The sequence below is a fragment of the Pan troglodytes genome, chromosome 3, assembly GCF_028858775.2.
Source record: "Pan troglodytes isolate AG18354 chromosome 3, NHGRI_mPanTro3-v2.0_pri, whole genome shotgun sequence".
Classification (NCBI taxonomy): Eukaryota; Metazoa; Chordata; class Mammalia; order Primates; family Hominidae; genus Pan; species Pan troglodytes.
The window spans coordinates 160279925-160294291 of record NC_072401.2 but is presented as its reverse complement, the minus strand read 5'-3'; the positions used below and the strand labels follow the sequence as shown (position 1 = coordinate 160294291).

At 35.9% G+C, this 14367-nt stretch overlaps 1 protein-coding gene across 11 annotated transcripts in view; it reads right to left on the bottom strand.

The window, feature by feature from the left end:
* The window catches only part of RXFP1 (relaxin family peptide receptor 1), a 131302-nt gene extending 128967 nt beyond the window's left edge, over positions 1-2335 (bottom strand). For 9 of the 11 annotated variants that reach the window (XM_001144181.8, XM_009448472.5, XM_063809968.1 and 6 more), the window contains exon 1: positions 2128-2335. In XM_001144181.8, coding sequence (XP_001144181.4) covers positions 2128-2242 — 115 coding nt within the window. In that variant the 5' untranslated portion in view covers positions 2243-2335. The remainder of the gene's footprint in view (positions 1-2127) is intronic. The other 2 variants (XM_063809973.1, XM_063809972.1) reach the window with 1 other exon arrangement.
* Between the last annotated feature and the right edge of the window lie 12032 nt (positions 2336-14367).

Below are 14367 nucleotides of genomic sequence, written 5' to 3'. Positions count from 1 at the left end.
CATAATAGAGTTGTTGTGAAGATTCAGGAAGTAATTTTTGTAATAAAGAACGGAACACAGGGTTTCTGAAAGGTAGACAGGGTAAAGGATTTGATTGCCATTTCACATGCTCAGAAGAGGTAAATCATTTGCTGAAACCATAGAACCAGTGCATGGTAGTGCAGCTAAGCATCTTAGGTTAGGTGTCTTCCATGATATCACATCGCCTTTCCCGTTACAGGAAAGTGGATATAAAAACAAAACAAAACAAAGAAAACACACAAAGAAACAACAACCATGGGGCATTTACAGAGATTTAAGAATTTGTCCTTATGTGTGGCTGTTGATTTCCATTGCTATGTGCCCAGGAAATTCTCACTTAGGTGGGGCCTGGGTGAGGGGCTAAACTCAAGGTGAGCCACGGCTGTGGGTGCTGTTTCAGGGGGTCCCTGACAAGTGTTCCCCCACCCTAACATGCAGTTAATACCATGTAGCGAGGAATTGCCTTGCCAAACTTTGCTGCAAATGTTTATGCCCTCATTTCCTGGGGAAGGCGTGGAAGGATGAGAACTTGGAGCTCTCAACTTACACTACACTCCCAAATTTTCTTTTGAATCAAAAGAGAAGTTAAATTTAAAGAGACAGAGGGTTTTGGCATCATCATCACCACCATCATTATTATTTTCTGCTCATGAAAATAATTTATTAACAAAAGGGTACAGGTAAACATGGAATTTTTTTCCTAACCTGAAATGACTGGTAACACAGTTGCCAAAGTTGCTTCCCAACCTGCCCTAAACACATTTTATATACCCTTAAATTCTTTATACTAGAAAGACTATTTTGGAAATATTCCTCTGGCTTATTTAATCTATTCATTTCATTGAAATGGAATAGGGATGGTAAAATATGGCATTAATTTTTGAAGCTGTTGGCCACAAATGTCAAAAGCTCTGGTAGTTTAAACATGCAATTATAATTAGAAACATTACATTTTTTATGGTGGTTTGCAATTTATTGTTTTCCCTTCAGTTAAAAAATAGGACTGTCAGTAATCAAGATTAGAGATGGAGAAGGCTAGGACTAGAATATTTCCCCAGGATTCTGAATAGTTTCTGTGGTTTTGATGCTGTCCTTTAACTTTAGATGAGATGGAGCAGAGGGAAGGAGGAAAGAAGGAGAAAAAGGAAAATATAATCACTTTGACATATTACAATTGGGAGAGTCAGGATTGAAAGTTACCCTGAGACATTCCTTAACAGAAGAGCTCAGAGTTAACAAAACTTATGCAAACTTTTAAGAGACACAGGACTATAAAAAGGCTTGTTAATTTCTAAATTAGTAAAAGCCCACATTCCCAGAATCATAAAGTATTAAAGATACCCAGAAAGTTTTGTTCTTGGTTTGGCTTTGACTTTTTCATCATTTATTACCTAAGAAACAAAAACACTTTATTTCTGTCTACATACTATAATTCAAATGGAGCTTAACACACAACAACTGTTTCCCTTGAATTTAAAAAAGATTTTCTGAAAAATAAACCATAGCACACACAGAGAAAACAAAATTTGTCATTATAGTAAAAATAACATGCCCATTTGGAGCTTCTTTTGTGCCTATGTTTTTCATTGCTTTGTGCTTTCCCTTGTTTTTCTTTCAAGGAACAGTGATAAACCTTGCTAAATAAAAAGAGTTTTATGAATGCATCTCCCTGCCCAGAAGCACACCTATGATAGCAAATCACAAAGAATAAGGGCGACAGAGCATTACAACTATACAGAAACTGGCACAAATGTGAGAACTTTCCTAGGATTTTTCAATGAATATATTCCTTGAATACAGTTTAAGAATTACTACTCTTTAAATATTATAATGTTGCTTATAATATCAATTATATGAATTGGTTATTATGAAGCCTAGGTTTACACGCCACATCAGTCTTGCTTCACTATTGCCTATGATAAGATATTATGGTCTTTAATACAAATACCAGACATATACTAAGAAGAACAATTCTGAAGTGAGATTACAATTTTATCAGCAAGTGCATTTTATCTTAAAAGCATAAATATAAGGAATAAACATTTGTGCTTGTGGTTATTCCACAAAATACTAAGGTATACAAAATTAGATACTGAGCATACTTACAATATTTTCCAATAATTAAGATGTAGAAGAAGACAGAACCAGATGTCATTTCCTTCTCTCTGAGCAACTGATTAATGAAAGTGAGCAAAATTTGGTCTTGGTTTCTGAATCGCATACAGCTCACAGTGGTTGTGTGCTATTTCTGTCTGCAATCTTAGCAGTTACAAAGCAGTCCTCCCTCCTTCCACTCCCATTTCCTTTCTCTGTCTCTTTCCATTCCTCTTTTTTTCTTTCCTCCTTTCTATTCTCAGGATCTCTCCTCCCCGCCCTCCTTCTCTAAATGTCCTAATCTCCTTCTTTACACACACGCATGCGTGCGCGTGCACACACACACACACAAAGCTGAAAAGCAATAAAAAGTTTCAGAGAACACATACGCTATCTACAAACGAGGGCGTATACGAAGTCTGAGAAATGTCTGAACTGATCAAAGACACACTACCAGAAAGAAATTGAGCTAGAGATATCTCATAAGCAAAAACATATTTTTTCCCCTAATGACACAGGACTAGGAAAAGAATGGAATTACACAGGGCAAAATGCCTTTGTGGAATTAACTGTGGGACAGGAATTAAAGTCTAACTACAGCAATCGTTTATAAACTGTTTGAGTTTGGGAATTCGAACAATAGGATATTGTTGAAAGAAGAATACGAAGGAATAAAACAACTTAAAATCCTTTTGAACTTGTGAATTTTGCTACAATGGAGACCATGACATGTCAGTGGATGTCCTGGAGCAAAGCTGGCCTGGGTTTGAATTGTAGGTCCCCTGTGACTTTAGAGTTATGCAGGTGCTGACTCTTGGCTGAGCCTTGCTTTTCTGGAGCAAAATATGTATGCAGCAAGGTAGCTGTGATGGCCAGCACAGGGCATAGTGAGGGGTGTAGGTCCTACTGCATTATAGGTGATTACTAAGTGTCAGTCATTCATATGATGATTTTTATTATTGGACCAGTAGGGGGAAAAGTATGAAAATGCAATGAACATTTCTGTAGACTGCATTTTCTTTTAACCAGACTGGGTCATTCTTATTTTTCAACTTGCTAATGAATTTCTGGAACAAGTGAGTAGTAGCCCTTTGACATGAGGAATTTATTTTTGAGGTTAATGCTCCCTACTCATAGATATACATGTAGAATCTGCTTGAATTACATATCTGTATATCATTGACTTCAATATAATAAGCCTATTTATAAATGAGGGCTAAAAGGTTATACTAACACTGCTTCCTCCCTCCATAAATATAATTAATTCCATGAAAGAAGAATTTTAATATAGAAATCTTCACAAACCCTTATTCATTTAGTAGTAGATTTAGTGAAGACACTGTTCTTTTGATGGACATGCTTATGGTTAACTGAATTTAGTCCCATAAAATGTTCACTATTTTTAATAATACTTGAAGTATTTTAAGATTATTATGTGAGTGGTTCATGGATTTTTTTAAATTTATTTAGAAATAGTAGTTTTTTGGAAGGATGCTGTGGAACATGTCAAGGGCAGTTTCAGAAGGGGGACCCATAAGAAGCTTCTTAATAGTAAAATTGAAGAACTTGCTTTGGGAATTGTCAACAAAAAGTAAGCTGTTGATACAGAGGTCTTCAAAATCATTCTGATGTTATTTTGCAAACTTTGAAAATTTTGCCTGAGCGAATATCACAGATACATACAATTAGTGGGCAGGTAGCCAGGAAGTACTCGTTAACAATGTATTTTTAATCTCTCAAATTATCAGGGCAAAATTTCCAAATCACCTCTCATTTTATTAAGAATCTATTAGGTTTTACTAAAATAGATATTCATCTGAATGAATAATTTTCATTGTTTGTTTTCTCAGGGTGTCACTTCTGTCTTATTTTTGGCAAAGACAGTGAATCTGGCATATTAGTTTTATAGAAGTATTTTGGTGGCAAAACCCAAAAGTGAATATAGCATACCCTGGCCATACATTGAGGCAGGTACTGTTTCTACTATGGGCTGGAGAATTCCTTATTGTGAGAGGCTGTCCTTTACATTGTAGAACGTTTAGTGGCCTCCCTGGCCTCCACCCATTGGATGCCTGTAGCACTCTCCAGTTGCGACAATTAAAGGTGTCTCCAGCCGTTGGCAAATGTTCCTGAAGGACAAAATCACTCCTGGTTGAGAACCACTGCATTGTAGCAAAAGACTCCCCTCAGTAATGTTTAGGTATTATTATTATTATTATTATTTTTACCAGATTACTGAAATAGAATTCTTATTAAGATTTGAATTAAAGTGTGTTTTCTCATTCTCTTGTTTTGCAGTTTGAAGACACATATTAAAGAGTTTTAAAAACAAACAGATGGTGTATGTTCTTAGCCTTCACTTCCTGCCTACATTGTTCAATTATAAACTTGCACTCTGGGCCCAATAGAATCTGTGATGTCAACGCCTCCACTTGGCTAAGCATGTCAGGGGTTTCTGCCCTCGACACAGGCTAATAGAGGCTGATACCCTTTCTTATCTTTGAATCTCTTCTTAAAACCTCATTGAGGCTCTTTGAATAACAAAACCTTCTATTTGAAAATTACTTCTCGAACCAACCTAGTGAGTCAAACCAAACAAGCATTGTTAACCTGTTTGCACTATACACATCCACAGTAATCTTGCAGCTTTTTCATCCTACCATGACGGAAATAAACCATGACTTTCTTTTTTTCAGCATCATGTTTTAAAACTGGGTAATGACACTTGAGGGCTTCTGTCCATGTTTCTGAACCTATTCACAATCACCATTTTCAACAGTAGAAAAAGCCATTTTATTATGTGTTTTTTTTTATTGTAGACCTGAGAAAGTCCCAGTGCGAGAGGCTGGTAAAACCTCAATAAGAGCTTCATCATGTAGAGATATTCAGATAATAGTAAAACAACCATACATTAAAAATATTAAGTGCAATCTAAGGGCCAAAATGCATGCTGCCAAATTGTTCATTCTATGCATCCATTTCTAGTTGACAGCTGTCAGTAAGGCAAGACCCTTGAGGAATTCATCACCTCTGTGTCACACCAAAAATACTAGCTGCTTGATTTAGCATTAATTAAACAATTCTGAAATGAAATGACTTTTAGGGAGTGATAGCTAGCAAAATGTGCAACTGGAGCAGACAGTTAGTAGGCACAGGTATTTCAGAAAATATTTTATATAAAATCTAAACAATTTCACCCTAGATGAAAACTGACCAGAAGCTATTGTCATTTTAGCAGAAAATCAACCATTACATTGTAAGCCAAGTGCCATGTGGATTTTTGTGTTGCCCCTTATCTATCTATCTCTCTATCATCTTACACGGTAAGTGCAAACTCTGGGCAGAGCTTAATATTAACTTTATCTTACTTAGTTCCCTTAATTGAACATATTCAAGCTTTAGGTTCATTCTATCTAGACTATCTATCAAGACTGATGGGATAAAATAAGTGATATAGTCTGTTGACTGGGTTAGTGGGTGGGATCTGGAAATTAACCTTGCTGTTTCATGTCTGGTAACCTGTGTGCTCCCTAAGCAGCCATCTTTCTTCCTCTTCCCTCACAACCTTAAGGCGCATGCTCAGTCACTGTGGTTAAGCCTCAGCTGCTTCAGATTTCTTGACTGCACTTCAGCCACTCTGCTATGATTGGAGCCTTGTCTCTAAGCCCACTCACTTGCCTATCATCTAGCCTGCTTTTCACCCCATGGGATCAACCCATTGGAGATCTGGTGCTCTTTGCCCTATCCTGATAATCTCAATGTTCTCTCCTTTGGGCACTATCTCCTGCTGATGCATCTTCGTGCTTCATTTGAGACTACCTGATTTATACGGGGGCATTTCCTACATGCTGGAAGACAGAATAAATTAGAAAAGTAAAAGTGGATTGTTCCAGGAATACCAGTAGAACATTGGGAGTTCTGGTCCCACTTTTGCTCCTAATTAGACATGTAAACTCTGATAAGTCACTTAAAAGCTTTAGTCTTGTTACCTCACTAGTAAAACAAACAGTCAATCTTTTAGCTGCATTATAGCCCTGTCATTTTATGAAATATGATACTCTGCTTTAAGATAATTTATGAATTATGGAAACGGAATGCACATAGCTGATTGTCTGAAATATATATTTTTTCTACATCTATCAATAAATATAAATTGATGCCATGAACATAATGTATTAAAGGAGATATGAGAGATCATCAAGGAGCCTGGTTTGGAGGGCCGGGTAGGGTCAAGTATGGAAGGTTTTTTAGAGAAGGAGAGCTGTGTAATGAGTGTGGAAGACAAAGAAAGACATAGACTGAGAGAGAATAATGGAAACAACATTTCATATCAAAGACAAGTGAGTGCAAATGCTCAGCATGTGCACATAGCAGGTCTGGATGGGTTTATGGCCAGAAAATAACATAATTGGTATTGGAGAGCTATGGAATAATTACTTGTTGGAAAGTGTCAAACATTAGGTTATTTTTTATTTTAAAATTTAAATTTAAATTCATAATCAACATATGGTAATTGTACATACTTATGTTATGTCTCAATGCTTGTATACATTTTATAATGTTCAAATCAGGGTAATTACCTTCTATCACTTTAAACATTTATCATTGCTTTGTCGTGATAACATTCAAAATCTTCTAGTCTCTTCAACTATATCTTCGACTGTACACTGCATTGTTATTTGCTATAGTCACCCTACTGTGTAACAGAAACACCAGAAGTTATTCTCCCTGTCTAAATGTAATTTTGTACTTGTCAACCAACCTCTTCCCAGCCTCTGGTAACCACTATTCTACTCTCTACTTCTGTGAAACAAGCTTCTTTAGATTCCACATATAATATTATGCAGTGTTCGTCTTTCTGTATCTGCCTGAGTTCACATGACATGTTCTCCAGCTTTATCCATTTTGCTGTAAATGACAGGATTTCATTCTGTTTTATGGCTGAATAGTATTCCATTGTATCTATCTGTCTATCTATCTATCTATCTATCTATCTATCTATCTATCTATCTATCATCTATCTATCTAGTTTTCTTCAATTATCTGTAGATGGGCTTTTAGATTGAGTCTATACCTTGGCTATTGTGGATGGTGCTGCAATAAACATGGAAGAGCAGATATCTCTTTGACATACTGATTTCTTTTCCTTTGTGTATATCTCCAGTAATGGGATTGCTGGATCCTATGTTAGTTGCATTTTTAATTTCTTGAGGAACCTTCATTCTCTTTTCCACAGTGACTATATAACAATTCCTCATTTAATGCCATTGACAGGTTCTTGGAAACTGTGACTTTAAGTGAAATTGCAAACTGTAAGCCATAGGAAGTTAACTCCTGTTTATATATCAATTAGCCTATGATAAAATTGGTTCTGTTATACAGTATGTCCTTTAACGTAAAGTCACAGTTTCCAATAACTTATTGATGCTATTAAGTGAGGACTTGCTGTACTAATGTACATTCTCACCACCAGTGCCTAAGGCTTCCCTGTTCTTCAATTTCTGGGCAAAGGAGTGATATGATCAAAAGGAGACTAACTAAGAAAACTAGTTTCATGACCATATGATACAAAAGATGAGAAAGAGCAGAGACTCTAGGTAAATGAGGCTGTGAGTAACAGAAGTAAGTCAGCTATTACGATTTGTGTGACTGAGAAGGCAATGCAAACACAATACATTACCAGAAAGAACATAATCTTAATAGTGGTTAATCATGAACACACTGACATTAGAACAGGGAGGTCCAATAGAAATACAATGTGAGCTACAGATGCAATTTAAAGTTTTCTAGAAGCCATACTTAAAAAGAAACAGATGAATCAGTTTTAATAATAAATTTTATTTAACTCAGGATATTAAAAATATTACCACTTCAACATGTGATCAATATAAAAATTATTAATGAGATATTTTATTTCTTTTTTTAAACCTTTATTTTAGAATGAAGAGGTATATGTGCAGGTTTGTTACAAAGGTATATTGTGTGATGCTGATGTTTAGCGTGTGAATGAATCCATTGGGAATGTAAATTAGTTCAGCCACTGGAGAGCAATTTGGAGATTTCTCAAATAACTAACAGTTTATTATTTATCTTTAAAATTCAGTATGTATTTTACTATGCAGCACAATTTGGAGCAGCTATATTTCAAGAGCTCAGTAGCTACATGTGGCTGGTTGTTACCCCGATGGATGGTGCAGCTCTAGAGGATGGGGCAAGAGGTTTCAAGATTCCATCATGTTACACTTTATCATATTAAACATAACCATAGCGTGTCCTACATATAAAGATTTATAGAGCTTCAGTAGTTTTTAAACCTGATGGTTGTGTAAAAATAATAGTTTCCATAATTAAGTCAAATTTTAATAAAAACAATGGGGACAACATAAGGTTACCAAACTTAATTTTGTCAAATAAAAACAGTAATAGCAACAATAAAGGCCCTACCATTTATCTTTTACCATCATTTGATAAATGTAAAGACATTTTAATATCACAAAATTAGGAAAGCTATAATGTTCAAACACAGTGCTCTACATAGAACATATTTAGTTTCACTAAAAGTGACTAAATTGTCCTTATTTTTCTCATTTCATTGCAGATGAGTAAAAAGTCCCATAGACCCTGCCTGTGGACCATGATTTGGGAACCACTGATCTAGTCCAGGCTCAGGGTCTCTCTGATAGCACAAGTCCTTTAAAATTGTGGTAGGACACAGTAGCTTCAAACAGAATGCATTCTGTTAGCTGTTAACCAATGTTTTGGGTCATGGTCAACGAATCTAGGTACTGCCTTTGTATGTCTCCCTGTTAGCATCTGTTGGAGGCCCTAAGCCTTAGTTTAAAGGCTGCTATCTTGGCTTCTGCTTCAAGACAAGGGGAATAATAGATGGTTTCATGTGCAGAGCTAATCTGCCACATTCCAGGGATTGACACTTGAGGAACAGGGGCTTGTTACCTCTATAATTCCAAGGTTGCCCTGTGGGGCATATTGGATAAAGACTGGGAAGTCAGGGTTTCCTCATTTCTTTGGCTCCTTCCAGGTAGCACTAACTTTTGATTTGGGTATAGATTTGGGTGCAGATTTGCAATGCTATGAGAAATATTTTCTTACCTATGGTGAACTTTGCAGAAGAGGCCTCGATTAACAAAGCTGTTTTCTTCCTTTTGCTTTTAGAAGGCTTATCAGTCAGTATAGGTTAGATGATCTGTGGAAAAAATACAACAACCACAGAACCTTAGTTGCTTAAGTCAACAGAAATTTATTTCTCATTTTCCATGACCTTCATGGTTATCACAAGTCAGTGGAGGGCTCTGATCACCATAGTCTCTCAGGCACCAGGCTGATGGAAATTCTATATTGACACACACAACCATGACTATCAAGGCAGGACACAGGAAACACGGTGAATTCTATCCGGAAGGGACCCACAGCATGTCTGTTTAAATTTCATTGGCCTAACTTCAAAGTGATAGGGAAAGGACAATCTATCCCTGAGCCTGGAAGGAGGAGAGCTAGAAGTATTTTGATGAACATTACTAAGGATAACTTCAGTCTGCCTTTCTGATCTCTAGGCATAATACACTAACCTCTTTTTCAAGAGAGACATTCTAGAAGTTACACCTAGTCACAGTGTCAAGCTCACACTTCGGGATTTCTGGGTGATGCATAGTAGGTGGCTCCTACATGACATCTAGATGTGGATTCTCTTGATTTAATATCTGTGAACTAAAAAGATAAGCTATCTGCCCTGATCTATGTTCCACAGCACAATTTGGAGCAGCTATAAGAGTTACAAATAACTGTAATAACATTCTGATTAGAAAGGAGAAGGCTAGCAAATCCTGCTGGGTAGAACAAGGTAAGGCTCCTTAACCTGAGGATAGGAAATATTCCTTAATTAGGCCCAGAGACTGTTCCCTAGCAGGGGCTGCCCAATTCATCTTTTATTATGGCCCTTTGTCTACACTCTGGAAGATCCTTCCTTTGTATTGATTTGAACTGGCTACATCTAAAGTGAATATTGCAGAATATGCCTCTTTTGGGTAACAGGATGGGTAAGTACTGAGAAAAATAAAGATTGGCAGAGGAAAAGACAAATGGCAAGCGAATGGGTCATTAACTATTGTGCGTTGAATGAGAATATTGTTAGGCTTTATGAACTGGTGTATGTGAAGCTTGTGAAGAACATGAAATGTAACTGCTATTATCACAACAGTCATAAATGCACATATTAAAAAATAATTATGTAATTAAGTTTATAATTTTGCTTTGTGAAGACAGATCAATTTTGTCATCTTACTTTCCTCCTGGTGAGATAACACTCTTCAGGCTGTGCTACTGAAATAAAAAGGTGTCAGAATAAGAAATCCTAGTTGTGAAAACAAAAATGTGTCTCCTTTTTCTCATTTAATCTTCCTTTAGAATTACTGGAGTTCAAATTGGAGTTCCTGGAATTTCTAAATGATTTCCCCGGTTAACTGACTATTGGTCATGTTTACATGTCATGCAATAGTTACAGGGAATTTCTCGGTGATTGTATTTTCCAGAGACTAACTAAACACAATACATAATTGGGTCTAGTTGTAAGAACCAAGTGGAGATAGGTTTTGGTAGTTCCTCATTCCTATCATGTTTACTGCTTTCTGTTCACCTTGTGAAATAGCAAGCTGGGTTTTCTCCACAACTTGCCCATCTATAAATATATTCAACAGTCACATATTTGTTAGGGTCAAATATCTTACCAGATCTGCTATAAGGGTACATAAGAAAACATTTTCTGGGTGAAATATTGTAAGATGTGTGTAAGTGTTGGAACCAAAGGGAGTTGGTGAGGAGGACATAGCGGCTTCAGTCATGGTACAAAGGGCTGAACCATAGAATAAAGACAAGCAGAATCAGGGCAGTAAAAATCAGAAACACCAAGAATCAACAGGGACTTAACAAAAGCTTAGAAGACTATTGGACATTATTGAGCAATAAAGGGAAAAGAAGGGCAGGTGGGAGGAGGATGGGTCTCTGGAAGTGGCTGCTAAATGGGCTGATTTCATGTGCCAGACCACTGTGTTTGAGACTATTTTAACCAGCTGATGGGATACTTTAGACATTGTCTGGTATTGTACTGGGTATTATGCTGGTACTGTTCTGGATGCCCAGTTATTGTCCTAGAAGAAAGGAGCCTTGGATGATGGTGATGCATTAAAAGATTAGAAAGAGTAGAGTTGGAAAGATGATGAATCTAGGTGCACTTTGTCAAATTAGTCAATTGATGGCAAACTCTATTTACTTGCATCTCCATCATGACCATTATTGGATTCGCCATTTTTTCCTTCTGTCCAGTAAACAGTAGCTATTCTTTACCTCCAGCAATTTTCTCATGCTTGTTCATTGTGCCCAAATGCTTCCCAAGTCTCCACACCACAGTAGTAATTTACATCCTTCTGAAAGGCTGGGAGAATTAGTACTCCTAGCATCATTAAAATGAGTTTCTGATCAGGGTTGTTATTAAAACTATGCTTCAACATTAAATAAACAATAAGAAAAAAACCCCTAAAGTCCTAAAAAGTAATCTTGTTACAACAGAATCGTCTTTATCTGTACTAGTCAGTATGCAGCAGAGGAGCTAGTTTTCAGAGAGTTGAACAGCGAGTGGCGGTAAACAAGCACGTGTTGTTCTTTTAAAAAAGTGCTTCAATGAACATAAAAATACACAGAGCCTAAAATCAGTTACAAATAGCTTCTTAGCACACATGTTTAATAATTTGTAGTTTCAAATCTTTGATGAATGAAAAGTATTTCCTTTGGACATTAATTTATACCATAACATTTAGGAAACTAATGTACAGTACTGTTTTTATTGCAATCATCATCTTAATTATTCTCTCATATAGTATGTGTATAGTTTTCCAAGGTAAATGTATTTTTCATTAAATGCTATTTATTAGATTATCGCATAAATGGTGATATAATAAATGGTGCCAATTGGAAATTTTTTAGAATGTGCTCTTATTCTAATAAGAGGTATGCATAAGTGATAGTAAACCATACCCATATACTCATGGATGAATTTAGAAAAAATTAACTTTCTATGCAGTTTGAGTTTGCCTTGGAATTTTTGGAAAATCTATAAACATATGTGAAGTAAATTTTAATTCAGTTGCTTTTTAAAGGTAAAACAGTGTCTTTAATCATATGTTATTCTAAAAAGAAAACCACATATGTTCTTTGGAAAATTGTCTACAAGCTAAAATAAAAAATAGTTGTGCTTAAACTTCCCAATATGAAGGCAAAAACAGATTCAGTGTAACGATGTTAGACAAATTTTTGACATTTAAAAAATGAATATAATACTATTGTTTACTAAAATTCCTCTAAGAAACATTATGAGGTTCTGATAAGATAAATTTTAGAGCTAGAAGTATGAATGTCTTAATTTTTTCTAATAGTGATTTAAAAGTTGTTTTTGTAAAAATTTTGGTTTTTTTGATTGGACCACTCAGATAGTCTAGACCAGTGGTTCTCATGGTGTGGTCCTGGGAACTGATCAGAAATACAGATCCTCAGGCTGCAACTCCAGGGGCTGAAGCAAAACCCTAGAGTGGGCCCAGGGACACATGGTTTAACAAGCCCTCTAGATGATTCTCATACACGTTCAAGTTTGGGAACCACTGCTCTAGAAGGAGTTGACATCTTTCTTATCTCATTTATGAGATGAAAAAATCATAAAGAATGTTTGTCTTCAGGCATAGATCTCGCTCCTTCTTTAAGTGGCTAAATCCAAGTTGCTAAAGAATAACCATCAGTACTGATCATCAGACAAAAACAATGAGAGTTCCTCCTACAGTGGCCTTTGAAGTTGCACTTTGGAGGACAAACCACAATAGTAATGCAAGGGTGCTTTAGGGGAAAAATGTACTTATTTGATTTCCAGAAAAATGTATTTTGAAAGTCGTTAAAAATTATCGCTGGGTCATGTGCCAGATGCTAAAAAGAAATCAGCATGGTCTAGAAGAAGATGAATCAGTGACCCAAAATTAAGACTGTTTTATCTTTTTAACTGTTTATTGTGGGAAAACATATCCTAGGAATTGGTGAAGTAATTTTAAGAATAAATGTTGTCTTAAACCATTAACACAGGGAGCAATGGAGGAAAATATGTATGTGTAGAAGAAGAAAATATGTGTTTTTGCATTGTCTATTTTGAGAGGGAACAAGCAGGTCTATTTGAAATAGAATAGTTGAGCACCAGTGATTTTAGAAAGTGGTGCTGGGAAGTCCTAAAGCCAAGCTCCATTGTTGGGACCAAACCTGGGCCTATTACATCTTTAACTCCAAATCAACACTTATTATTAGATTACATTCTCATTTTAATGTGTGAAGCAAATATAATTGTGAAAGTCTCTTGAACAGGACTTTATAGTTATAGGAGTAATGAGTTTTGCAGAATGCCATATTGTGTCCTGGTAAAATAGTTAACTGAACTAGTTTATATAAACTACTTTAATCCGGAAATACACATAGTTCTTAAAGAAGCTCTAAGTTAATGTATACCTTCTACTTAACTATTGAAAGTTATTTCAATTGTTTCAATAGACTGTGGTTACCAGCTGAACAGATTTTCTTTGTTTAGAAGCAAATTATAGAAGCACTAGTTAAGAATATCTAGTGTATAAGGAAGATCGTCTTTTCTGAGCTCTGAACTTTAAGTTAAATATTTCCCTATGTTATTTAAAAAAGGATTCAGAAATTTGCAGTTAAAAGAAATTGCGTGACACGGAATTTAAGTTGAAATTGTTTACTTTGAAAAGGTAAGAACAAATAAACTGAGGTAGTTTTTTTTTTTTTTTTAACCTTAGGTAAGAAGTGGTTATGAGACAAATGCAAGAAAGGTTATATTCCTTGATTTTTCCAAATTAAATTAAATCTGGTTCTCTGTCCATCCATATTCACTTGGCTTTATTCTTCCTTTCATTGTATGGTCCTGGATGTTCATGGTAGTTAACAGAGCTACCACTGCTACTGATTTTTGCTACATGATTGTTAGCGTCAGCATGCGGAGCTCCAGCAATTTCTGGATTGGCCTAGGCATTTTTTTTTTTTTTTAAGAGAAGTTTCTAAAACACAATGAAGTAATTTTTCTCCCTCCCCTAATCAAGTTGAGGTGGAGAACAGAAAGGCTTAGTTACTCTTTAGGACAAGGTGGAGGTGGGGAGAAGCCGAGGAGAGCATTTCACTCTGCCTTTTTTTAATGTGCAG